Source organism: Perca fluviatilis, chromosome 10 (genome assembly GCF_010015445.1).
Source record: "Perca fluviatilis chromosome 10, GENO_Pfluv_1.0, whole genome shotgun sequence".
In the NCBI taxonomy this organism is placed as follows: Eukaryota; Metazoa; Chordata; class Actinopteri; order Perciformes; family Percidae; genus Perca; species Perca fluviatilis.
This window is the reverse complement of record NC_053121.1, coordinates 17,799,434-17,826,812: the sequence shown is the minus strand read 5'-3', so window position 1 is coordinate 17,826,812 and position 27,379 is coordinate 17,799,434. Positions and strand designations below refer to the sequence as shown.

The 27,379-nt window shown below is 42.0% G+C and overlaps 1 protein-coding gene and 1 pseudogene across 2 annotated transcripts in view; both read right to left on the bottom strand.

Moving 5' to 3' along the window:
- Positions 1 to 27,379, bottom strand: part of nr3c1 (nuclear receptor subfamily 3, group C, member 1 (glucocorticoid receptor)) — a 30,856-nt gene that overhangs the window by 2,699 nt on the left and 778 nt on the right. The window contains exons 2-9 of one of the 2 annotated variants that reach the window (XM_039813175.1): positions 25,983 to 27,193; positions 4,936 to 5,096; positions 4,576 to 4,692; positions 4,158 to 4,439; positions 2,809 to 2,953; positions 1,644 to 1,774; positions 874 to 1,031; positions 1 to 401 (exon numbers count right to left, since the gene is read on the bottom strand). The exon at positions 1 to 401 is cut by the window's left edge and continues 2,699 nt beyond it. In XM_039813175.1, coding sequence (XP_039669109.1) covers positions 249 to 401; positions 874 to 1,031; positions 1,644 to 1,774; positions 2,809 to 2,953; positions 4,158 to 4,439; positions 4,576 to 4,692; positions 4,936 to 5,096; positions 25,983 to 27,193 — 2,358 coding nt within the window. In that variant the 3' untranslated portion in view covers positions 1 to 248. Of the gene's footprint in view, positions 402 to 873; positions 1,032 to 1,643; positions 1,775 to 2,345; positions 2,556 to 2,808; positions 2,954 to 4,157; positions 4,440 to 4,575; positions 4,693 to 4,935; positions 5,097 to 25,982; positions 27,194 to 27,379 lie in introns of those variants that run through there. The other variant, XM_039813176.1, reaches the window with a different exon arrangement.
- On the bottom strand, positions 7,772 to 11,671 carry LOC120566626 (annotated as a pseudogene).

The window sequence follows — 27,379 nt, the reverse complement described above, 5'->3', positions numbered from 1 at the left end:
ATATTTCCTACTTAAAAACAAGCCTCTGGTGCTCGCTGTCTGGTTTCTCAACAAACGCCTCCGCTCTCTCCCTCCAGACACGTGAGCCACTACACAAAGTTGCATACTCGCTCCCACAAACATCATTCACTCCTCGCCTCGGATCCTCTCTTCGGGGGTGTGGGGGGTGTGTGTGCGCGTGTGTGGGGAGAAAATCGGTGAGGTGATGTGGTGGGATTTTAAGGCATTGTGTCTCTTACGGGGCACAATCATCTCTGGTGGAAGAGGAGAGGTTTGACGCTTCCGGCCTTGAATTTTGGCAACTGGTTGCTGATGATCTCTGCGAGCATCTCCGGGAACTCCACACTCAGGGACTTATTCACAAAGGTGTAGAAGCAGAAGCTGAGCAGTCCACCGACCATCTGCAGACACACAAGAGGAGAACGCCATTAGTGGATTAATTAACACAAGAACACACATTCAGCATTGCATCCAGCATGAGAAAAGGAATTGATCTTGGCATACAATATATCCGATGCAATGCTAGTGAGATGGTACAACCATCATTTAGAGCCTTCGATAAATCCATCGTATATGCAAAGGATACCAGAGAGAAACATTTATTCATTTAAAACAGTCAGTATTATTAACAAAGGCCTGGTTTCACAAAATAAGCACAAGGCCGAGTGGCTACAATCCCATTTGTTATTGAATACTGCAAAAAAAGGGTACCTTTGCATTACAGGAAAAAAAAAACCTTTTGTATGTAAATGTTTTAAACTAACAAATGAGTCAACTCAATCACAGAGTCACTGTTTAAGGCTATGGAAAGCTGCAGAAGGCAGCTGTAATAACAGAACTGCACGTTTGTCTCTGCGTGCTGGATTTCTGTACCTCATGCATGGAGTCAAGCAGCTTGGTGAGCTGATAGAAACGCTGCCAGTTCTGGCTGGAGTTCTCCTCGCGCTTCACGATGGCTTTCCCCAGCTCCTTAATGTACGACATCCGAATATCGTCGAACACCGCCTGGCTCTTCAGGCCGTCCTTTGGCACTGCGAGAGAGGGGAAACTAAAAGGTCAACATCTGGGATAGAGATAAGGATCATTATCACGTCCAGGCAGTGAAGGGCAAAAAAGGGCAGCTGATTTATATAAATAGAGTCATTTTCAGGTTGCACTCCCAGTAATATTAAGCAGCAGAGAACACGTGCAGGTGCCAGAACAAAAGCAGCACACCCACGAGGAGCGCTGTGCTAACTGTGTTAAAGCTACCTGCAATTATCGTTTTAAATATGCTTTTAATCCATTCATTTAGACAGGAGTCTTTGTTTACATCTTAAATTCTCCTGTACTAGATTAACTTAGAGAGAACATGAAGTGGAGTTGTGTACTTGTGGAATTGGGTGTGTGTATTTTTCTTTACTAAACCAGGTAGCCCTATGAAGATTCAGTTCTTATTTACAATAATTGCCTGTGAGTTAATGAGTTGGTAAAGTGCTGTGCGGTGCTGTTTTGTCCTGTGCATACATCAATATGATCTTTCAGCCGCTGGAGACAGTATTGGATTGGAGTAATAGCCTTTGTAATGATTGCATCACCACAGAACTACGTTCGACATGCGATAGTGGAAGAAGACTCAGCTGGTCTTAAGTAAAGATTCTGACCTGTGCTGAGCAGCAGCAGGACCTTCATGCACAAATACTCGTCGTTGGAAACCTGCAGCCGGACAAACTCGCTGGAAATCTTTAGCATCTGCTCGCACTGGTCGGCCATGTAGGGCAGCTTCATCCGATCCCTGGTGGAATTACACAGAAACGGTTAAATGGCACGGCTCTTTAAGTGATAGTTGATTCATAAAGGCTGCTTGTGCCGTCTGAATCAGGGCGATGAAGCAGCTCCATGTAACAGATCTGTTCAAGGTTGTGGATCCTATTTTTAAATCGTTCTTCCAGAAGGTTGAGAATGCACATTTCAGATGAGTAAGTGTCATCTCAGGTAAAAGTGCAGGACAAACTTGTGCAAAAAGTCGTGGAATTTATGCTTAGGGCTGGCTTTTTCAGCCCTTATTTGAGTCACAGTGAACAGAAAATTCATTAAAAATGGACATCACAAGACACTAGGGACAGATTATTGGCCATTATTTGTGAAATCACCATATCAACTGAAATTGGCAACAGGCTTTTACCAAACTAAGAGAATGTTTCAAGGCTGCAATAATGAAAGGCAAATTTAACAATCTGACACAAAAAAACAAAAAACAAGCAGTAGTTGAATTTTGTTCAGAGGCTGACTGACAAAAAGAGAACATAACATCACCAGATATTAATTATGATCATATTAAATTTCAGTTTGTGATTATGAAATGAAAAGGCCTATTACAGCCCTAAGCATGGTTGCTGTGCCGTCTGCTCACTACACAGAGCGCTGTTTACAAACCGAGTCATCAAGTCTATAAGAGGGATGAAACGGATTACTGATGACAGCTGACAGACACGGTTTGATTCTCGGGAGATAAGACACACACAGCACAGAGCTGCACTGATATACATAAACAAACTGATGTATCCGTTGGCTGACTGAAGGAAAAAGAAAAAAGAAAAAAAAAAAATCACGAGGCTGGAAAATATCCCATCGGTGCTCAATTTATGTGAAGTGCAAAGAAAGACTCCATTTACAAGGCCGTGGTATTTGATAAGATACTAAATACCGGCAACACTGACACATTTAATCTGGAGGATTTAAAACACATTACGGTGGTACTACTTTTTGTATTCAATTAAACAACAAAGGTTAGACTTATACATAGACTGAAAATGGATTGATACACACTCGTTGATGACGAGGTCTGGTGCGAAGCAGAGCATGTTGCCGTTGCACTGCTGGTAAGATCTCCAGCCCAGGCCGAAGGACATGAGGAAGAGCCAGGAGCACTGCAGCAGAGTCATCTGGTCGTCCAGGTGCAGGTTCCTGAACCCTGATGGGAAGGACATGGAAATACTTCAACTGACTCCCAATATGGTCACAGTGTGTGAGAGGGTGACAATGAAGAGGAACTAAATACAAACACAGTAAAACATTTTGATGTGCACTAAAAATGTTATCTTTAGCAGGTGATATTTTGTTTAAAAAAAATATCACATTTTGCAGAACAGAATCTGGTTGAGACAACTACATTTAAAAAGATTATTTGATTATTTAATCCGACTTCACTCTGTTTACCAAATGTGCCTGCATGTTAGTTAGCCTCAGATGAAGCAAATCCAGATCCTGATCTGCTACTACATTATGACCCACCCAGACCTCTCAGGCCGTCTGGGACAGGTCTACTTGTTGTCCCCAGAGTCAGAACTAAACAGGGGGAAGCAGCGTTCAGTTTTTATGCTCCACATATTTGGAACAAACTCCCAGAAACCTGTAGGTCCGCTCCAACTCTCAGTTCTTTTAAATCTAAGCTAAAGACCTATCTTTTTGATGTTGCTTTTCTTTAAATAATCTATTTTATTAACTTTAATTTCTTATACTGCACTGTAACTTTTATTCTTATACTGCACTATCAATTTTATTCTTGTCTTTTAATGTTTTTAATTTGTTTATTAATGTTTTTAAATAGTTTTTAATTGTTTTCTTACTGCTCTTTGATGTTTTATTTAAAGCACTTTGAATTGCCCTGTTGCTGAAATGTGCTATACAAATAAAGCTGCCTTGCGTTTGCTTCCACAAATCGACGCGGAGAAGACACCCATTTTGCACTGCACCAATACAACATCTCCCGTTTTAAGCTGACACTTTTAAAATATTCATGCTTCCAATGTGTTGTGCAAGTTGAAAAAAAAAAAAAGAAAAGCGTTCACACATACTGGCTTGAAATACCAAACAATGAGGACAGAACACATCACAGACTTGCCTCTGTGCAGGTTTGACTTTCTTTCTGGGAGTTTACATGTATATAGATGCCATTACAGAAAAAGAAGACCAATGGCAATGTTACGTCAATTTCTTTTCTTTTAAAAACTTGTTACAACCGCACATTAACTAAATTAATTAAAACTTAATGTGTTAATGTGTCACATCCTTCTCTCTGCAAACTCACCAATATAAACAACCTTAATCTCAATATCCAGTCTACACCCACTGCAATGGACAAGTTTACACTCCTACGGGCAGAGTAAACTACTAACCTGGCAGAGCCTTGGCCCACTTGACAGCAGAGATGACCTGCCGGCCACCCAACCTGTTGAGGGTGGTCATGAGGCGGGTGGAGGTGTCAGGCAGGGTGCTGTCGTAGCCGGCGTAGATGGTGTCCGGCTCGATGGCCTTTAGCAGGGACAACATCGTGGGAACAAGTTGAGGCATGCACTTGGGTAAAAGGGGGCGAGCCTCAACTGGCAGAGGAGGAGTCAGCTCAGGCGGGTTGCTCGGCTGGGCGCCCTTTAAGCGGTTTAGCTTCTTGGTTTTGCGTGCTGCAGAGGAGAAAACAAGGGATAAACGTGCAGGGAAGCGTGACATAAAGAGAAAAGGTGAAGAGGAGACAGAAACAATTAAACCAACTCAAGGGTACACAGTTTGGCACAGTTTATCCATGTTGTAAATATGTACCTTCCAGGTTCATGCCTGCCATCAGACACTTTCGGAAGCGGCAGGCTGGGCAGTTCTTCCTCCTGATCTTGTCTATTATGCAGTCGTTCCTCCCAGCACACAGGTAATTATGCTGCCCTGAGGCACATAGAAGAGGAAGATGAAACTGTTATTTACCTTCACTGTGGAGGCAAAAACTCCAAAGGGAAAGACTAATTAGCTGTATCACAGCCCTTTACTTTGGTATGATCATGCCTCCAACTTAAAACTCAGAATGACTGGCATTTGAGCAACATTATATGACAAGGTTAGTGATGAATGAGTTTATCACTGGGGATGAATAAATCAGTGAGGCAATAATGATGTCTTATGGCTTTGTACCTTCCACTGCTCTCTTGAAGAAGACCTTGCAGCTGCCACAGGTGAGAACGCCGTAGTGGCAGCCTGAAGCCTCGTCAGAGCACACCAGGCAGATCTTATGAGTCCCGCTCTTTCCCTGTGTTGAGGACGTAGCTGGGACCACTTCCTGTCTGGAGTTAGGACTGGAGGGAGAGGGGGGGAGACAGAGCAGAGAAATGGAAAAAAAAAAATCTGCTTTGAAAGTGTTTTATGAGTGTGGAAATGCATTTATCAGGTTTGATTGGACTGCAAGGATACACACAAATACATTTAAGAGAGTAACAGTGAATGTAAACACAACTTTTGTTTGCAGAAAACTCCACAAAAGCACCTTTAGCCTAACCTTTACAACATACTGTACCTTTAACCCACAAAGATAAAACACTGACTATAATATTGACTTGTTTAGTTTGTGAGAATGTGTTGCGTTAAAATGATCTTTAGTATCACTAAATACCCGCACAGGCATTTTTGTCAAATCTATATATGACAAATCCTGTATGTCCACAGTATGCCATTTTTACTGCCTATTCCTACTCCTGAAAGCATCCTCTCATTTTTTAGAGTTCAGCTGTAGTTTAGATTTACAACTCTGCAGCATTAAATAAACTACACAGATACACATCACATACTTCCGTCAGACTCAATGTGTTCCTTGTGCTTGTTTTTCCTCAACTTTGAATTAATTCCCAACATCGTGAGTAAAGAAAAGGGAGTCTAAATTATCGGACCATCTGTGGTCACATCCTAAATCCAATGGTTGTCATCAAACAGCCCTTGAACCACAAAGCTTCCAAGTCACCAGTGGTTAGACATGCCCTTTCTCAAAACTACCACTAGAGGACGTCAGGCTTTGCAGCATCCATGCGCCAGAGGTCCACACCCCCTTTCTAACCCAGTGGCCACAGCAACAACAACGGCCACACTGAGGATATCAAGCCTGAGACATGCGACAACTCTGTCCGTCTGTCCATGTGTCCAGTATGCCACCCCAGTGACGGCAAACTGTTTTATTTGATAAGTGCTGCTCTGAACTGTCACTGCACACTAACATCACTTCTTAGTTATACAACATCAGGGCATTTGCATGAAAGCAGGCCAGGCCCCAGCGGTCAGTGAACATAGCAGGGTGGGAAAACCTGAGTGAAACATCAAAGCATAAAGTCCATAGCATTCAGCAGCCAAATTAAAAGAAAATAAAAATAAAATAAAACTATCAGGGAGAGACCTCAGAGGAGGATGTCTAGCCGTGACAGGGCTGAGAGCTTTCTGAGCACAATATGTCTATCTATTTAGTCTACCTCTTATGACTTGTAGTCAACTAGGGCTGGGCGATATGGAGAAAATCAGATATCACGATATTCTTGACAAAATACCTTGATATCGATATTGCGGCGATATTCTAGGGTTGACAATTGGTGCTTTAACAAAATATCTTCACACTTAGATTTTAGATAAAGAATCAGTGTGTAAGTGAGAAAAAGGCAAATAATAGAACAGCTAGAACAATCTGGTAAGTTCAGAAAAGTACATCACTTTACTGTAATGCAGCCTTTAAAACCAGGAAAAGACAACACTTATGTAATATTACGATATCCAAAATCTAAGACTATATCTAGTCTCATATTACGATAGATATATCAATATATTGCCCAGTCCTATAGTCAACACAACTGTGTGCTGATAGTGAGCTTTTAAAAAGGCCCTACTAACACCACTAATACCCCTTTCACACCAATGGCTCAATCAGGGTTATACCCAGGTGGACTGTGTTTGAACGGGTCAACCCTCCTTGATATACTCGGCATACTCGTCAATTAAAAAACAATTAAAAGTTTATATAAAACATCATGTTGAGTCGATTCTGAACCAATCACCTGTTAGATCAGATGAGACGTCGGTGGAAAGCAACTGTGTCGGCTGGCTCTAAAACCTTGATCTTGTGAGGTTATCGTAGCTCGCGTGTGCATGACGTCAGAGCAAGTCGGGATCAAATCGGACATAAATCTAACCGGCATGCGTTGGGCGCCGATCGCCGGTGATCGATTCTGCGCAGGCCTGGCTCATCTCGAACGAGCTTAGTATTATGCATTGCTCCCGGTTTGTGACCCAGGTGATCTCTGAATTGTCACCAGGGATATACCCATGTTGACTGGCTTGGTTTGAATTTCCAAAAGAAGGGTTGAACACTGTCACAAACCGACTCAATGCATGTGACAAAAGAGGGGAGACCAAACAGGTTAAAATGCCAATAAAGTGTTTATTGCAACAGAAACAAACTACTATTAACAAAAGAATCAAAACAGACATGGAATCAGTGTTATCAGTAGTGTGTGCAGTGTATGTGTGAGTGCAAGATATGTAAGCAAACGACAACTGCAACAAAAGAAATAAACCAAACCCAAACCAGGAGATGTGGAACCTAGGAGCAGGAGAATCGAGAGAGAGAACAATCAAACATGACTTGTATAAATAGTCTTGGTTGAGCCCTACCCAGGTGTCCACCAATCAACTTACGAGCCCTCCCAAACTGCCAGCTCAGCCAATAAAGCCAAAAGCAGGAAGAAAAGGGAGGGTTCGTAACATCCCCCTCCATAAGAACGGGTTCCTCTAAGAACCACGTCACTCGTAAACACTACACGCATCACCTATACGGTCTTTACATTATAATCATCAATACACTTTGGATATGTTTGAAGACAAATTAACTAAAAAAAGTCAATACATTACCCATAGTCCCATGTAAATACTACTTCTGGTTACTTCCCCCAAAACAGTCCATCTGTCCCCAAGATCCAGCAACCCTGGGTCCTACCGGAGCAATTTAAGGCAAGGAAAAACAGAGGAAATAGGGGATAACTCAGAAAATAGAACAATTATGAACATGAAACTAAGGATCTAGGGGTGCATGAGACAGCGCCTCTGCGATGACATTGGTCAAACCGCCTCAGTCTCTGGTTGGGATATCCTCCCTGGTCGTATCCCCCATATCCCCCACCAGAACCTTGTGTCCCCCTTCTGCGACCTCTTTGGTAGCCACCGGTGGACATCTCCTTCCGTGTCAAAGCTTTCTTCACCTCCACCGTGTTCCCATTGATGACGTGGTACCTTGTCAGCACCGCTTTGGTGGCTGAGTCTGCGTCCTTGAAGAAGACAAAACCAAAGCCCCTCTTCCTGCCGGTCTGCTTGTCAGAGATGATCACAGCCTCCTCCACCACGCCGAACCCAGAGAAGTACTCTGTCAGGTTGTCCACCTCAATGTGGTCCCTCACACCGCCGACAAAAACTTTCTTAACGTTTGCGAGGATGTCGGGGTTATCTGCCACTTCCCTGCTATGATCCTCTTCAAATCCACGTCGTGGCCTTCGACGACATGTGGCTTAGAAAAAAATGTCATTAGAGCCCTGTGGCCTCGCTGAGTGTGCTACAACAGAGGAAACAACTGGCAGCTTCCCAGCATCAGGCACCCCGACAGCCCACACTTTATCCCCAGCCAAATAATTCCCCAAAATCATATCAACACCCTCAACAGGCAACCAAGGCCAAATTCCAACTGACACCTCCCCCCGGACAAGACCACAACTAAGAGATACTAAGTGTAAAGGAACAGAGAAAGGAACCATTCCCATACCAAGAGAAATCACACCATCACCAGTATCAGTTTTGGAAGAAAATGGAAGCACAGACTCAAGAATAAAAGAATCTAACGCACCGGTATCTCTTAAAATCGTAATAGGAACCTGCACAGCACCTCCCACCAGTGAGACAAACCCCTCTGAGATGAAGGCTGAAAAATCAGCCTTCGTGGTCACAGATGTAATGCCTGAAACAGCCATGACAACAGGCTTCACCTGGCCGGAAAACTTTCTTCTCAACAGTGGACAATCCTTTCTCCAGTGCCCCTTCTCCCGACAGTACCTGCAAGCGTCAGATTCAACTGGAACACTCCACCCACCATACTCTGACCTATAGGGCAGTGTGTCACTTGTTAACATTGACTTTTCCTGACCACGATAACGGTCAATCTTCTGGCGACCATCGACATTACTTCCAAAAACACTTTTGTGGGTCAACATTCATCCGCCAATATAGCAGCCTCCCTGGGTGTCCGTACTTTACGCTCATTAATAAATTTGGCAACACTCCCAGGAACTGAGTCTTTTAGCTGCTCCAAGATAAGCAGATCGCAAAGACCCGAAAAAGTGTCAACCTTAGATGCTGTACACCAGCGCTCGAACAACGATATCAAGTCACGAGCAAATTCCATGTAAGTTTGATCAAGCTCACCTCTAGAACGGAACCGCTGACGATAAGCCTCAGGGACAAGTTCATAGACTTTCAACACTGCAGACTTTACAGTCTGATAGTCCCTACAATCGGCCACACTCAAACCCGAGTAGGCCATTTGTGCCTTACCAGTCAGAACACACTGCAACAACACAGTTCTGTATGCATCTGGCCAATCCCTAGCATCTGCGATACGCTCAAACAGAGAAAAAAACATGTCCGGATCCAACTCACTGAACTGAGGAACCAAGCGAAGATTATTAACCAAGTCAAACTGAGTACTCCTGCCCCCAACTTCGCGACCACCAATGCCTGACATGTCTGATAGCTTACCATCCTTCACCAACTGTAACTGATACTGTTGCACCTCCAACCTTGTACGCTCAGTTGTCTGCTTCATGGTCTGAAGCTGTATCTCCTTGTCAAATCTCAACGTGTCTAACTCCACCTGCTGCCTAAGCTGCAACTCCAACAACTCCTTCTGCTGCTCAAAAGTCAACGTCCCTACGCCAGCAAGACTAACCACTGGACTAACTACTGGCTGTCTGCACAAAATCCCCTTCTCAAACAAACCTTCCTTTAAACAAGTTTTAACAGTCTCCTTTAGCTTCTTATCCATAACATCAACCCATAGTGCTCTGCAATCTTCAACAACTGATCTTTTGTGCAGTGCTCCAACACAGACTCTGGATTTTGAACAAAATTATCTATGAGAGAAGTAATTCTCACCAGCTAAACAAACCTTGATTGGGACAAAAAGGGAGAAAAACCCTACTCAAGAGTACCACAAACACAGGAGCCCCACCTCTACTTAACTAATCACAACCATTTAAGCTAGCTAACTAACTCACCCCTAGTCTTTGTGCAGTTAATGGTGGGGGGTACTTATGCACTCTAAACCAGTGGTGTGAAAAAAGCACCAGAAAACTGGCGACCCTCTCACAGCCATGGAGATGCTCCCGAGCTAATAGCTCTACCCACCTTCACCGCCACCTAAAGCAACACCACGAGTACTATAGGAGTACTCGCTGCCAAGCCTAACAGGGGAAGAGGTACTCCTGCACAAAACACCAAACACTCCTGATTAATCCCACCTTGAAGCCCCAATAAAATATCCACCTCCAAAATATCAATACACAGCTCCTACAAACCTCCACTAAACAAAGCTAACTGGCACTAAAAACCTGGATTTCCCCTCAAAACAACCGACAAAGTTACTCTAGGCCAACTTACAATTTTAGGCTAAATTAGACTTAAACTAATTCACTCCTTTAAGACAAGCCCCCACTTGTCACAAACCGACTCAATGCATGTGACAAAAGAGGGGAGACCAAACAGGTTAAAATGCCAATCAAGTGTTTATTGCAACAGAAACAAACTACTATTAACAATGGAATCAAAACAGACATGGAATCAGTCTTATCAGTAGTGTGTGCAGTGTATGTGTGAGTGCAAGATATGTAAGCAAATGACAACTGCAACAAAAGAAATAAACTAAACCTAAACCAGGAGATGTGGAACCTAGGAGCAGGAGAATCAAGAGAGAGAGAACAATCAAACATGACTTGTATAAATAGTCTTGGTTGAGGCCTACCCAGGTGTCCAATCAACTAACGAGCCCTCCCAAACTGCCAGCTCAGCCAATAAAGCCAAAAGCAGGCAGAAAAGGGAGGGTTCATAACAAACACTGATCAGACAACTCTGGCCCAACCCTGGTCAACGGTGTGAAAAAGGTATAAGTGGGTAGCTCGCTGAACAGCTCCCTCCTGGTCCAGCTGTGAGAGGTGAAACCTGGGGCAAATTTTATTGAGAACACACAGCGACCTGAATCCATGAAAATCCAACAAACCAGCATTTTCAAATAAATCCGATGGCATGCATATTCTGATGTAATTTCAGCCAAGATGTGTCACACAGAAACACTAAACAATTCACACTCCATAGTGTGTGCACAATTTATCATTGTTTGAAGCATTGTCTGAGCATAAGGAACATATTATAGGACTAAAAGCTGTAAGGTGTGTATCAATATTTTATATTAAAAATGAATCAAATGACTAAGTGTAATGTGAACGACGCTGCTAATAGTGATCAGTGTTTGCTCTATGTTGATTGGCAAGTGGTGGTCCGCCACGGTTAGATTTCTCCCGCCACGGTATCAGAAAAAAGCCGTCTATCAGCAGTGATTGTTAGAGAGTCGCAGAATGCGCGGACACGCGCTTCACAACGCGAGTGGGCACGCGTGCCACTCAGAGAAAAGGGAGAAAGAAAAAAGAGACAGGCTGTCCGGAGACCCGGCTGAGATGGCATGTGTGCATCCTTGAGAACTGTAAGTCGTATAGCCTAACTTATATTGTCTAGGGCTGAAACAATTCCTCGAATAACTCGAATAATTCGATTACAAAAAATCCTCGATACAAAATGACTTGCCTCGAAGCTTCGTTAAATCAATGTTACCAACGTTGTATCGCTGACGGACGGTGTTTCCACGCGGAGCATTATTACTGTCGCACAGACGCGGCTCAGTCTGCTGCTGGCGACCTATGCTGGCGACACTGTCTATGTGCCAGAGCGTAAATAGCGAGGGGCTAAGAGAAGAGACAGGCGGAGAAAACGACAGAAAGTGTCCAAAGTTTGGAATCAGTTCAAACGTAATTAAAACTAAAACTCTGTACAGTGTGTCTACTGAAAAATGGAACTAGCTTACCACGATAATAGCACGACGTCAGTGCTTTAGCATCTCAACAGAAAACAGAGTCTAACTTAATCATCCATTCCACGAAGCGGACCCGACAAAAGTAAATAACAGTCGTGTGGACGATGAAACTACACCAAACACAACAACTACCAAAAACAAAGACAAGAAAATACGTAGTGGTGACCACGATCTGATCTAAAGAGCGCTCTCTCTCTCTGTCTGGAGAAACAGCTGATCAACGATCTAATAGCATAAGTGTAACAGAACTGTGTGACATTATAATCAAATATATAAATGAAAATAGGTTGAGTATAACTAATATTTACATATAGGCCTACTGTATATACAGATCAGTCTCAGGTTGAAACTTGTAGTTCTGAAAGTTAAGTTGCACAACTTAATGTAATGTTTGTGTATTTTAATGTATGCCTTAGTTTGAGGTTGCTATCATTTGAAAAAAAAATTCTTTAAAAACAATGTAATATGGCACTTAAATGCACTTAATATGTTTAGTTTTTTGAGAGATGATATTGTAAGCAATGTAGGCAATACAAATGTTTCTTTCTTCCAAAAATGTTGCTTTTTTCCCTAGTTTTGGTTGTTTAAAAACGCAAAAAAAACATTATCCGATTAATCGATTACAAAAAGAATAGATAGCTGCAGCCCTAATATTGTCAGTTCATTTAAGCCTGTATTAGTCTATAGTGCTTGCAAATTTTTAGTTTCACCTTCACCTGCTAGCTAAATTGCACGTGGCGGTTGATTCAATACAACGCCCTTGATATCATATCATGGCATAGCAGGCTAAACCGTGATTATTTCATACATTCATGTCCCGAAACATATTGGGGGAAATTCATTCAACATAATTCCAGCCAAATAACAATTAAATAGGCTATGTTATTTGAACATTTATAACCTAACCTAACTGGCACTGCCTCCGTTTTGGTGTCTGCTGCAGTGCAGTTAAAATCTCATTTTTTTCCTCATACTAATGACACATGTAGGCTACGTTTGTTTGTGTGGAAAGCCCTTTTTTATTAAGCAACTGTAGGAAGGCATTCGGAAATGTCAACAGATAAGCACATCAGTGCATGGGCAAACAAGCGCACGTTAATAAGCTGTTAAAATGTCCAATGGGTTAACCTCTCCTGATCGCTTCGTTTCCGACCATGATCAGAAAACCAGCGGAGACTCGTTACCTCCAGGGCCAACGTTATAAAATGAATAACCACTAACTCTGCTCCGGTTGCATCTACAACACTTCTACACAAGACTTCCTCTTTCTCTATCTCTCTTCTGCCCACTTAATCTACCACCTTAATGCCCACACTTGTTACTCGAGACCGCTAGTTACGTTTCTCTGACAGAGACTATGATTATTACTAAGAAACCAAGATGCATCTTCAACCACGCAAAAGATTAAAAACAAAACCGCGAAAATGGCCAAAATAGGTAAAAGTGATTGTATTTTCTTTGCCTTTTGTGTAATGTTTATAGCCTAAAAACAATTTTAAATGAAAATACAGACTATTTTAGGAAAAGTCAGGTACCAGCAGGATTGTATTTTTTTTTTTATTTAGCAAAGTTATTACACATATAAATTTCAAAACGGTCAAAATGACCATCCAGGCCACAGGGTTACCATCTAGCAGCATGTATGCTACTCAGCATTAATGGGCCAGCTCTTTCTGAATTCCCCTATAACCGAGCCTTGGAGTTATTTTTCCAAAAGCCAAGAAAAATCAAATGCACACAGCAAGGCTGCCAACTCTGCCACTGAGGCAAATATGCAATTAGTTTCATTATGAATGGTTTCATACTATAGCCTACTTCGGGTTTTGGTTTCCTTATGAAGAATGTCTTGTAAAATTCATTTTGTAGACCTACAGTTCAAATCAAAATCAAAATATGCCTCATTGTGTGTGAATAGAGGTGAATAAATATATTTGTTTGTGTTGCAGCGAAGTGTCCGTTCCGTTTAATACATAAAACATTTGCCGGCGGGGCGCGGGACGGGGGGTTCCGACAGATCTGCCCCTACTTCTAAAAAAAATCCTAGGAGGAAACACTGGTGATCCAACAGAGTATAATCACCCAACTCCCTTTCCCTCAGAGTGATTTAGCATCTTTCAGTGCATTGTTTTGGTTTTACAGCCCATAACTTTATAATTTGGTTCAGTCCCACCAAACCCATCAGCAGCAGCAGCAGATGTTTTCTGCATAAAAGCTCTGGAAAAACCCAATGTACGCTACCACCCAATGCCACAGACAAAAAGCTAACTAGGGATGGGAATCAACAACCGGTACTAAATTGGTACCAGATATGCCAAAGGAAACTGGCAAATCATAAATATACAACAAGTTTTGCAAATCACCTGACAACTTTAAGTAACAGCTTTGCCTTGATAACTTATAATTGCCAGGCCTTTCAAATTATATGTACGGTATATATTCTTTATAAGTATTTATTTGATGTGATTATCCAACTTTTCCATAAACATCTCTGCCGTCTGTCAGCAGAGTGCACAGCTGCTGGCTAACTGCCTGTCAGGCTGACTGATAGACAGACATCAGTAAACTTAAGCTAAAGTTTACTACACGAAATCATCACTCACCCACGGGCAAAAGTCCGTAGACTGATTGATGGACTGCATACCCCCGTCTCCAGTCTCCCGTCTACCCCTAATGTGATCATATTGTCAATGTTGTGTTTACAGCTTGATCCACTGCCCTCGAGTTGCCAAAAAAGGCAATTGATGCAATAAAAAATCAGTTATTGGAACACAGCTTTACTGTAACCATTTAACGATGGGCAGTAATTCAAAATGTATTGTCTACGTATAGGCTAGTCTTGGCAGTGTTGTGACAAACCTTGAATGTTAAGGCATCGTGGTTCCTAGTTTGCATTTAGTTGCTAAGAATAATTTTTGCCCTCAGCCAGCACATCTGAATACCATAGCCAACAGTCCTCCAGAAAACACAGCCTGGGCTAATGGTCATACGATAAATGCGTTTCCTTTCAGTTTGAAAAACAACGTGGCAACATACAAAAAAAAAAAAGTGCAATATCGCTTTATAGTAGCACTCTCCAGATCGTGGGACCGCAGCTAGCAATAAGCAACTGTGTGTACAAGTCTCTATATGCCTGTTCTGTGATAGTCTCAGAGGTCCGTTTAAAGCGCGAGAGCATCATGAAGAACAAGACACACCAGGCAGGTCCGAGATACTGTTGTGGAAGTTTAAAGCGGTTGGATACAAAAGATTTCCCAAGCTTTAAACATCCCAAGGAGCACTGTCAAGCGATAATATTGAAATGGAAGGAGTATCAGACCACTACAAATCTGAACCGGCCGTCCCTCTAAACTTTCAGCTCATACAATGAGAAGACTGATCAGAGATGCAGCCAAGAGGCCCATGATCACTCTGGATAACTGCAGAGATCTACAGCTGAGGTGGGAGACTCTGTCCATAGGACACAATCAGTCGTATACTGCACAAATCTGGCCTTTATGGAAGAGTGGCAAGAAGAAAGCCATTTATTAAAGATATCCATAAAAGTGTTGTTTAAAGTTTGCCAAAAGCCACCTGGGAGACACACCAAACATGTGGAAGAAGGTGCTGTGGTCAGATGAAACCAAAATCAAACTTTTGGCAACAACAAAACGTTATGTTTGGCGTAAGCAACACAGCTCATCACCCTGAACACACCATCCCCACTGTCAAACATGGTGGTGGCAGCATCATGGTTTGGGCCTGCTTTTCTTCAGCAGGGACAGGGAAATGGTTAAAATTGATGGGAAATGGATGGAGCCAAATACAGGACCATTCTGGAAGAAAACCTATGGAGTCTGCAAAAGACCTGAGACTGGGGCGGAGTTTGTCTTCCAACAACAATACAAACTAACAAAACTACAATGGATGGTTCACAAATAAACATATCCAGGTGTTAGAATGGCCAAGTCAAAGTCCAGACCTGACAATCTAGAATCTGTGGAAAGACTGAAAACTGCTGTTCACAACGCTCCATCCAACCTCACTGAGCTCGAGCTGTTTTGCAAGGAGGAATGGGAAAATGTCAGTCTCTCGATGTGCAAAACTGATAGAGATACCCTGCGACTTACAGCTGTAATCGCAGCAAAAGGTGGCGCTACAAAGTATTAACTTAAGGGGCTGAATAATTTTGCACCCAATATTTCAGTTTTTTATTTGTTTAAAAGGTTTGAATATCCAATAAATTCTTCCACTTCATGATTGTGTCCCACTTGTTGTTGATTCTTCACAAAAAATTACAGTTTTATATCTTTATGTTTGAGGCCTGAAATGTGGCAAAAGGTCGAAAAGTTCAAGGGGGCCGAATACTTTCGCAAGGCACTGTATACGATTCATACAAAAGCTGTGTCGTTGTGATGAGGTAACTAGCATGCCATCTGTTTCACACACAGATTTATATGGTGCACATGCACGCCGCTATACGTTTACAACACCAAAGTAAGCCTGAAGTGAAGTCACTGCTTTTCAGTGTTTTCTCCAAGCTCAATTTAGAATCCGTTGATGACATTACACTTAGCTGTAAAACAAGTTACAAAACTGTTTTGGGGGATTGTCAGACACAAACCAATCAAAGCTGCAAGGCAGTGTGGGGAGACTGAATTTCCTCTTTCTGAAACCATCTGTTGAATTGAGTGTTTGCCATTGACAGGAAGTTCTCACATTCCCTCAGAGTTAACTATCGGTCAGAGCACAAAAGGCAGAGACGCCCAGAGATGGGCCTTGACTTCAACGAGAGCAGTGCTGAGAAAGTTAAGTGCTTACGTCTGTAGGAGTGTAATCAATCAGCCTGGGTTTTAGTGAGGCAAGCCACTTCTAGCACTTACGATAATGCTGGTGACCCAGTGCCCTGCTTAACAATTCATAATCCCTTTTAGCCATGAGTGTCACAAGTAGCTTGGCAGGCCCCTGCTCTATATACCCCAGCCTATTTGTCAATTCAGACGAGAACCTGTTAGAGCTATATCATCGCAATGCCCAGCTATTTCTTTTTAGGTGAGGTAGATCATTTTGTGCTTGTGCATTTACTGTATTCTACTTCATCCTACATGACCTACTTCAGGCCAAGCCACTTTTAATTAGTTTTTTTTAGAGAAAAATATGAACAATCATTTTGTTCAACTGGTTGTCTCTGGTTGGCTCACATGCGGTGAGGTCAAGCTCCTAAATAAAACTGGAAATAGTATAATAATATAGTAAAATAAGGATCAGACTGGGTGACTGCATGCTTAAAAACCTGATGTATGTGTTACTGTAAAGATTATCACTGCTACTGATATGGATGAACATTGCACAAACATCTCATCATTTTCATCAAAACTCTGTGAGCGTGAGGAGAGCGAAGGAAGTGCTCCTTCCCTGAGGTAAGGGCCACTAAAATAGAAAGGGGAACTGGTCTGCACGCTCTGAATCATTCTTGCATGCAGAACAACAACGCAGCTTCTATGAGGGAGTGGAGAGACTGGGTTTGTTTGGCCAAAGACTGGGCTGGACTTCTCTAAAATATCTGCCTCCTGTGCCCTCCAATATAAACAGACAGTATGTCTTTTTACATGACATTAGTGCAACATATTCATTAAACATAAGCCATGCTGCCAGAGAAAATTAATACACTGGATTATATAGTACCCTTTGGAGCTGTTTTACATTGACATGAAGTGTTGTTATGGCCATTGTTTTGGTTCATGAAAAAAGCCATTAGTGAGATACACTTCCATGTGACACGTTGGATGATCCGTCAGTGTCACTCAGAGCCATTGTATCCTCCTCCATGCTGTATTGACAAACCCGCTATAACAACTACATTTTGTAGCCAAATGCAGCTACTGCTGTTTCAAACAGTAAAGGAATAGACTAATCCTGGCTGAGCACAAGAAAAATACCCCTAAGGATTTGACTTTTCATATTAGTTTCCATAATAGGAACCGTTAGTGACTGTGTGTAGTTGGGAGGTGGCTTCCTAGCCTGTAAAATTAATTGGAGGTTTGCTGCTGCTACTGTGTGCATAAGCATAGTGCCGTATACCACTGGATGTGGGAGGAACCCACTCCCAAAGTTTGGCTTTGCTGACTGCACACAAAAGTAAGAAGAAGGGCACAAACAACTCACAGACTTAGCTACATCCTCTTAACCTCAATATGGGGAATTTATATAAGCCTATTCAGTGTCAAAACACAAAAAAACTAAATACAGAAACCTTGTTAAAGGAGAATGCGGTAATAACTGAAAAAGGCCTGGAATGGTTAGCATTTGATCTGGTGCGTTAACTCAGCGCCAGCTGTGGGCAGGCTTGAGGGAAAGTAGGTCAGGAGAGTGAGAGCTTCATGGCAGCCCTCTGTGGTCCGCCTGCCTGCCACAGCGCTCATGACACACCCACATGCACACATCTACACACTCATGCATAATACAGAAAGCTAACAGACATGCATGTCAGACACAAAATATAAAAAGGTGATTTACAGCAGCTGAAAGCTTAGATGAAGAAAGCAAAGACAGGGGAAGAAGAAAGAGGGGCGTGCTAGATCAACACTGAATAGCGACTCTGACCACAGATTACTCTCAAAACACAGAGCCAACACTGAGAGCCAAGACTACTAGGCTTTATATAAATACACACTTATTTATTTATATATATATATATAAACTACTCATGTATCAAACTAGGCACCAAACCACAGTTAATACATCTGACACTCACACATTCAACAGGTTGGTACAAAGTCCTGCAGGCAGCGCAGCTGTCAAACACAGCCCCGGGGGAAGGATTCATGCCTACATTTCATAGTTCAGTAGGAGACATCACAAAGAGTATTATATATATTATATACATATAGTATGTTTACATAGATAGTTATGTAGTTTTGCATTGTAAGTATGTTAGCTGTTAATGTTACGCTGTGAGGAAATCAACATTCAGAGATTGTAGGAGCGTTTGCTATGACAAAGAAGTCAGTAAACGGTCTATTTCAAGTGTTTTTCTTCCCAAACTTCATTCAGCAGTGAGTCATAAGTCATTTTCCAAAGTTGACTCAATATTACCACATGTGAAATTCTCTGGAGTTTCACCACCTTAACGAAGACACTGCTGGATGTGCTCTTAAACTTGCCCAGGCACTGCATCGTTCAGCCCGGATATGCATTATTAACAGTCAGTTAACATAAGTGCTGCACCTAACATTTTCATTATTAATTCATCTGCCTATTATTTTCTAAATGAGTCAAATTGTTTGGTCCTTAAAATGTCAGAAAACAGTAAAGAATGCCCATCACAGCTTTTGATATATAATAGTAATATAATAGATTATTTAATATTCGTTGACAGCCCAAATGCATGTCTGTCCAGACTCATTTAATATATGCAGTGAGGACTTTGAAGCAATTTTATAATAAAGGAATTAGATGTATTTTTTGGCGAAACGTGGATGTTTCAAACACATCTTCAACCAGGCAGCACAGAAAAGCTATACAATCACCACTAGAGCTGTCAATCTTCCTCAATAATACCATTCAAACTTTTATATTCAAATATGTAATGCTCAATTGCAGCCTGTTAAATAATATGTACTACACTACTCAGGCTTATGCATTGTCAATGCCACTATATACTATAAGCATGTAGTTGTTGTTACACGTTATGTCCACTAGAGTGACTTCTAACATCAGCCTCGCCTTGAGGGGACCTGCACGCAATTTTGTTTACTTTCATTTTCCACAATGAGCACACAGCGACAAACACAAATCAACATTGAACTTTGTAATGAAACATTATCTAACAAGTGTATTGAAGCGGCTCTGCTGTAAAGGTTAACGGTGCTCGGTTAGCACAATGACATCATGTTAGAAAGTACAGCCAAAAACAATTTGTCATAAACTAGGTAAGTAACAAACGATGCTAACTCCAGTAATAACCAAGCCAAACCGTGCTGTCACTTTAGTGATTTAAAAGCAACCCGTTTCTTGCAGATTGTCACGTTACTGAGAATACAGCTATTAGAAGGTAATATATGAAGTCAAAGCTAACTCTGACAGCTGTGAGGGCAGCTAACATTACTTTTAGCTGCTAACTAATGTTAACATAAGCACTTTGGCTCGGTGGATGTCGATTTTAAAGTCATGTTAAAACTATTTTCCTTCCTTTGTTACGATTTCCAGCCGCAGCCTGTCACTCCCCCTTGTACTATGTTAAATCGGTACTTAACTTTAGCTCCGTAATGTTGTACTAACGTTACTCGGTACGTAACGTTAGCTTAGACCTCACAATGCCTTGTGTTTCTCACTCCTGTTAAGTTGTTGTTCATAAGACGTGACATATGTGGGTAGGCAAAGGCGAGAAGGGGGAGATTAGCAAACGTTTGCCAACATATTTACAAAAAAAAGTCACATTTGAATAGTAATTTCAGCATTCGATTAGTATCAATTTTTTTACTATTCAAATTATATTTTAATTTCGGTATTTTTGTCCAACAGCCCTAATCACCACAGTTTCAAGGTGGGCATCCAAGTTTAGTATCATTAATTCAGTATCCGACCAAATGTCTCCCCTCCTGTTCCTGAGAAATGGGTTTGTCGCTGGCGCAGAGGCATAAAAAACTGAACTAAAGTTATGAATCCATCTCTATGAATGACTTCAGTGAAAGCTTGAATGAAAGGCCTTTTATTTGTGTGAACCTCAACCATACATTACTCAAACATGCACATAAAGAGTACACTAGATGCAGAAGCTACACAATACTGCTTTGTCTAAATGTGAGAACAGCTCTATTCAGTGAGCCAGTTTTATTACTCCTGCAAACAATGTTCCTCCATTACAAGTCAACAGCCTCCAAGAACTTCAGCAACATCAGTGTGCATTATAAACAGACTGTATAAAACAATGAAGGTAGTCTTTGGGACGTCACCCATAGATTTCTAGAGAGCCAAAATGAAGCTCAAAGTGGGCGACTCGCAGTGGCTCCTGCTGTTGCCATCTTGGCAGTGCCTGACGCCGGCTAATCCAAAAATGGTCAAAGAGGTGGAGCGTGGATGAAGCTGAGGCAGGTTTGAATGAAGCCTACAGTCTGTGCTCGCCTCCTGTGACAGCAGCCCACCGGTCACTCAAAGTGGAACGCCCTTAATTATGCTGAACTTTAAGCCTGAATATAATTTAAAGAAGTGTACCAGGCTGTAAACATGTTTAAGTCAGCTGTAAAGTTGCATTTTAACATGAGGGTCTATGGGGATTGACTCCCTTTTAGAGCCAGCCTCAAATGGCATTGGCTTTATTGTTCAGCACCGGAGGTTGCCGCTTGATTATAAATAAAGTTTTTATAGATCATACGGTCCGAAACATTTATTTTGTCAAAGAGCCCTGAGGATAAAAAAAACAAAAAGGGGGAACAGGCTAAACTCACGAGCAGGCCAAAAACACACCAAGCAGTGGCGAAGAGCAGCCTGTGGCTGAGCTGCCATGCAATGTCTCTGGAAAGCTACGATGGCTGCTCCGAGTTCAGCATGCTGCAGCCCTTTGATTATCCGCCAAACTAAAAGTTGGGGTTTAACTTTTGGCAGCAAACTGCAGCCAGAGAATACCTGCAGCCAGTACTCAAGAGTCCTGTGACATGTTGATCTACAGTATGTTAAAAAGATTTTTTCGCCTGAAATGTAAGGACAAACCTCCAGGCCGCAGGAAAATGATCACAGGTGGAGGAGGAAAGGCCACGCTAAAGACAAAAGGCACAAAACACAATCCTACTTAATGAGCGTGATAATCTGTTATGGGAATTATGTTTCTGTATTATTCTCTCCATTCAATGCAGGTCATTTTCTTTGAGGGCAACACAATGATAATATGCCACATCAAAACCAGTTATTATATGATGAGGGTGTGTATTTCCCAAAATAGGAACACAGCACAGCATTACTCAAGGTGAAGCATTCTTTATTGTGTGAGAACCTGATGTTTGTAAGTCAGACCGTAAAACTGTGATTGGAGTTGTTCCGATACCGGTAACACTATCGGAAATGCCTCCGATACTGCCTAAAATGGTGGTATGGTGGCATGAGTCTATGCACCAATCTGATACCACGTAACTTGATGGGTTAGGGTTAGTGCCCTGAAACTAGATAATAAAATAAAGTTCTATTCGTTCAACATTCATTCTGTGTATGTATTTGTTCATGTTTAACCTGAGCCAGGCCATACAACAATGATAGCAATAATATCACATCTATACAGGGTTAGTGGTATACGGCTGAATACACACACACACACACACACACACACACACACACACACACACACACACACACACACACACACACACACACACACACACACACACACACACACACACACACACACACACACACACACACACACACACACACACACATATATATATACATAGATAAAAAAATTGTATCGAAACGTCTCTAACTGTAATGCATAATATGAACAGCCAAGGTATGGAAGATTAAACCACTAGTGAATTGGTTGATGTGTGTAATGTTGCGAGTCCCAGCTAGACGGACTAATGAAAAAAGACCTGCACAGTGCAAAGCAGCAAACTGTGGGGCTATGACAGGTCAGGTACTCCGTGCCATGCAAGGTCCTTTGAGCCTCAGCAGGAAGCAGCAGCACCATTGCGTGAGAAGCTGGAGGAGATGGGGACCTGATGCCAACCACAGAGCCACCACAGCCCAGCACTCTGCTAATTTGAAGCCGCTAAATGTCACACAGGTTGAGGCGAACAGGCACCGCACAAAAACAAACTCCTAATCACTAGAGAGACACACAGAGAAATGCTAAGCTCACACACAGATAAGCCACAATACAAACAGCCACACACCCAAACACAATTATCTGGGCGCACACACACACACACACACACACACACACACACAAGGTGTATCTTGCGTCTTTGGCATCTTTGGCATTAGGACGGCTGTCAGACAGTTGTGAAGTACCAAGCATAATTTCCACAAACAACAAAAACACCACAACCACATCTGTGTCCTTGCTGGCATGACACATTTCTGCATGCCAATCTTTGAGCTGATCACTCCCTGTCAGATGATGTTCATCATACAGGCTTGAATGTAGAAGAGACAAACAAAAAAGCCTTTAAGACGCGTGACTGCCACACCACTGTTGGTGAAGAATTTCTATTCAGTCACTTTACGACTGGATCCCAAAGCCACGTTAAGAGCTTAAAACTCTACAGGGCAGCAGAGTAATAACTGTACAAAAGACACTTTGTGGGGGCGTGTGGAGTCCAAATACTATGTCTCTATACTCTTCATTGATCTAAATGGCAACTCCCAGCAGAAATTAAGATTAAGCAAAATCACATGAGTAAATCAGTGGAACATGCTTTTTTTCACTTTTCTCTAGTACAGAATTTGATCTGCTTCAAGTAAAGACGTGCACATCTTAGGGTTATTTTAGGAAAAATGCAACTGGAGGATCAAAGAGATCTGCCCAAAACAACCACATGAACCCCTATTGAGAGTCTGAGCAGGTCAAACAGGCTGTTAAACTGAAAAGTAAAAGAAAGTAAAAAATAATAATAAACGCTATCTGGGTTAGAAGGAAAACTCTTGATCACACATTGCAAGTGGTACATGCCATAAACGCACACTCATGCGCAGGCTTGTCCACTCCGAGAGAAAAAAAATGAAATCTGTCTGTCTAAGATAGAAGTGCTTATTGCTGCAGCTACGTCCTGTAGAGTCCATGAGCCTGTCCAACAAAGCAGGATTACTGGGTTAAATAACTAACATAGGGGTTAACTCATGCATGTTTGTCTAAGGACGATGGCAGAATTTTAAATCAAGCTCTGTCGCTATGGTAACCAACACCACAAACCAAACCTATAAGGAGCAGTTTTTGTTCAGGCTTATCAAAACGTGTAAAATGTCCACCTTCTTATCCATCAACTGTAAGGGGAAAATGGAGCCACAAATACAGCAGAAGTTTGTTTCAACCAAGTATTTCACTGTGGCTATAAAACGGGACTTAGCGGTAGCTATAGATGCTTCTATTAGTAATTTATCAAATTTGCTGCTATTGTCACATATTCCTTTTGCTGCAATTACTATATAACAAAGTTCATGTCAGGTGCACAAGAGGCCCCTTGATTAAATCTATAACTGAGATGAAATAAATAAGAAAGTGGATCTTCACACTGACAAGTACCTAAGTTATGTGCAGTACAGTTAGGTAATGCATTCACCTTATTTTCTACAAGCCTTACACATCTACCATTTCCTGTACTCCGTTCCAAACCCAATCCAGTCTGACCATGAGAAAAATGCAGAGTCCTAAAAATAACACATCTTTATAGATCTGGTATTTCCGGCATTTAATGACTGTATTATTTTCCACTATTTCTATAACTTTTTATTCTACTCTAGTCATTACAATGTATATATTTTACTTTGTTTACTTTTTCAAACTGCAATGTCCAGATTTTCCTGTAGGGATTCATTTTTTCAACATGTGTTATATACCCTTGTTTTATATGATGGTGCTGCATGTGACTGGCTTTTTATTACCTAACTCCTCCTCCTCCTTTTATACACAAACTCATAAACTGAAAAATCCTGGACGAACGCCACTCGCTGATTACCACCTTTGTGAGAGCCGTTATCCAGGAGTGCCAACGTTGTTTTTTTATAACCAGATAACAGGGCCTGACAACATTGAACTATAACCAATGGAACCAAGGGAGAATAAACTTACAATCATTTACAGCAATGATTAATACTTTTGTCAATGGCAGGTCAACAATAATGATGATCCCAAGTTACTTACGCCCAAGCAATGTCTTTAAATTAAAGGCTGACAGAGGCACTTTTAAAATAGATTTGTGTAGGGTACCTATATAAAGCCTCTTTGTTAAATCTTTGTTTACTGCACCCAGGTTACATGAACCGTCAAAGAAAACTCAATCATAACACTGAAACTATTTCCTAACGCACAAGGTTATAAACCGGTGAACCAGAAAGTGGCAAACATAAATCAGCAGCCAGCTTCCAATAGAAAGATATCCTCCCAGTCAGTGAGGCAAAAATGTCTTTGGGTTGACATTTCACACTGACATCTCTCATGTGAACTAGGCTATACCTCTAAAGGCAGGTGGCTCAAAACCTGCATTTAACCGTCAGTATTGTGTTGAGGATGAAGAAAGGCTGTCCAAACTTGCTGGCAGTACAGCAGCACACAGACACTCCTCTATCCACAGGTACTACACAAGACAATAGAAGACACTATAAAAAAACAAAAAAACACTAAGATGACACAATACAAAATACAAAAAGAAATGATTCAAGGAAAGCTGTGGTGCAGGTTATCTTTTATTAATAGAGTGCTATTCATATGTATATCATATGCTAACTAAATTGGGTTGGCTTTATTAATTAAGCCTTCTTCAGGTAAAATGAGCTACACTGAGCAGCTGTATTATGGGGGGGAAATATAATATCAGAAAATATCAGAATAGACAGATATTCAACATTAAAAGGACTCTTATTTGGACCCAGGACGAAAGCCTTACAACAAGCTTGATGAGGGGATCCCATCTTTAAATTGCTTTTGCTGTCTGACCAACAGTCAAAGAGCCCAAAGTATATAGTTTGCAACGAAATGAGAAGTGAACAGATATAACCATTGAGCAGCAATAACCAGCATCTGTTAACAATCTGTCACCCAAATTGCCATTACTTCACACGTGCTGTTCAACTAACTGATAAAATGACTAATTGTTTAAGCACAGGGATTTGAGAACTTGTGGGCATAAGGTTCAAGACGAGGCTTATTTAAAATATTATAGAAGCCACAGCTATGTTGCAAAGTTCAGGACTAACACCTCTGGTCTTTAAGCAAAGAACATTAGATATCTGGTGAGGCAGGGGGACATAATATGACATAACTTGGATGAGAACATAAATATATTAACTCAAGTGAGTATGACTAAAACTAAGGGTCGGACCACACACTGCCTACACTTCTTACCTGGCAAAGCAAGTGGGGTAAGAGGGAGAGCTTGAGAAAGCCTCACTGGCCCTGAGCATTGCAGAGTTGTCCCCCACACTCTGGATTCTGTTCCACGCCCCACCAATGGTGGTCACTGGGAGATACAGGCTGGACACTAGCTTCTGATCCTTCTGCTGCTGAGCTTCACTGCTGCTTGTGTTGACTCCAAAGTGGTAACTCTGTCCTCCTGAAGTGCTGACCCCACAGATGGAGATGGGGTTAGAGCTGGGCATGTCTGTGGAGGACATGCCGCTCATTTGGCAATAACTCTGGCCTGCAGATGTCTTCTCCTGTTTGATTACACCTTGGGTGCAGAGCTGAATGAAGCCAGCATCTTTTCCTTTCTTCACCAACGCAGACAAAGTGGTTGTAGGGGTTGAGGAGCCAGTTGTGGATATGCCAGCATTGGACTGATCTGGACTAGCCATATAGCTGCCATTTAGAGCAACAGAGACTGTCCCACTGCCGTTAATGCGCTCAACCATGGTAGGCTTTATGTCCCTCTCTGAGCCAACGTCCCCAAGCAGAGAATCGTCTGCCAGAGTGGACAAGAAGGCATCATCCCCGACATAAAAATCTGACGGGGACCCAGCAAGCTCGAGGTCTTGGAGCAGGTCCATAGTGTTGTCACTGAAAAATTTCTGGTTCACGTCCACATCTTTTCCAATGTGATCAAAGGCATGATCAAGGTCAGTGGGATCCTGGTCTCCTTTATCCATGGAGAAATCCTCTGTTTTCATGTGGAAAAAATTGGGATCTGATCCACCAATAAGTGAATCCATGCAGGACTGGGTATTGTCTGCTATACTGGCCTCCAACTGGGGCAAATTTTCCCTCAAGTTTTGACGCCCAAACGTTGTGGACGTCTGTGTCTGGAGTAACTGTTGCTGCTGAAGCTTCTGATCTTTGGTCAGGCCCCTGGGCTCTGGATCTTCAGGCAGGAGGCCTACAGTGGCAGTGACGGATGTGAGCTCCTCTGGAAGGGGGCTTTTGCTGAGGCCGTTAGGCACCTGTCCTGGCTGCATCAATGGGCTGGATGGAAGAATGACTGAGGTGGCAGAGGTGATGGACATGGCACTGTGAGGAGCCACTTTCAACAGACCTCCCTCCTCAGGGCTTTCAGAGTAGACCAATGTGCTTAAATGGTCATCTCTTCTATAGGGTATCTTCTTCACTCCACCTTTATCCATCTTTGGGTGGGAAGACAGAAAGCATTAACAGACAGGTATAAGTAGACCGCAAAGCAAACATATTAAAACACAGTAAAAGTGGATTATCACATGCGCACTGTACTGCTACAATAATGTACTTTACAATGGGTTCAGGTTGTACACATGCAGTGAGCAAGTGACGTACGTTAGGTAAATACGGTATAA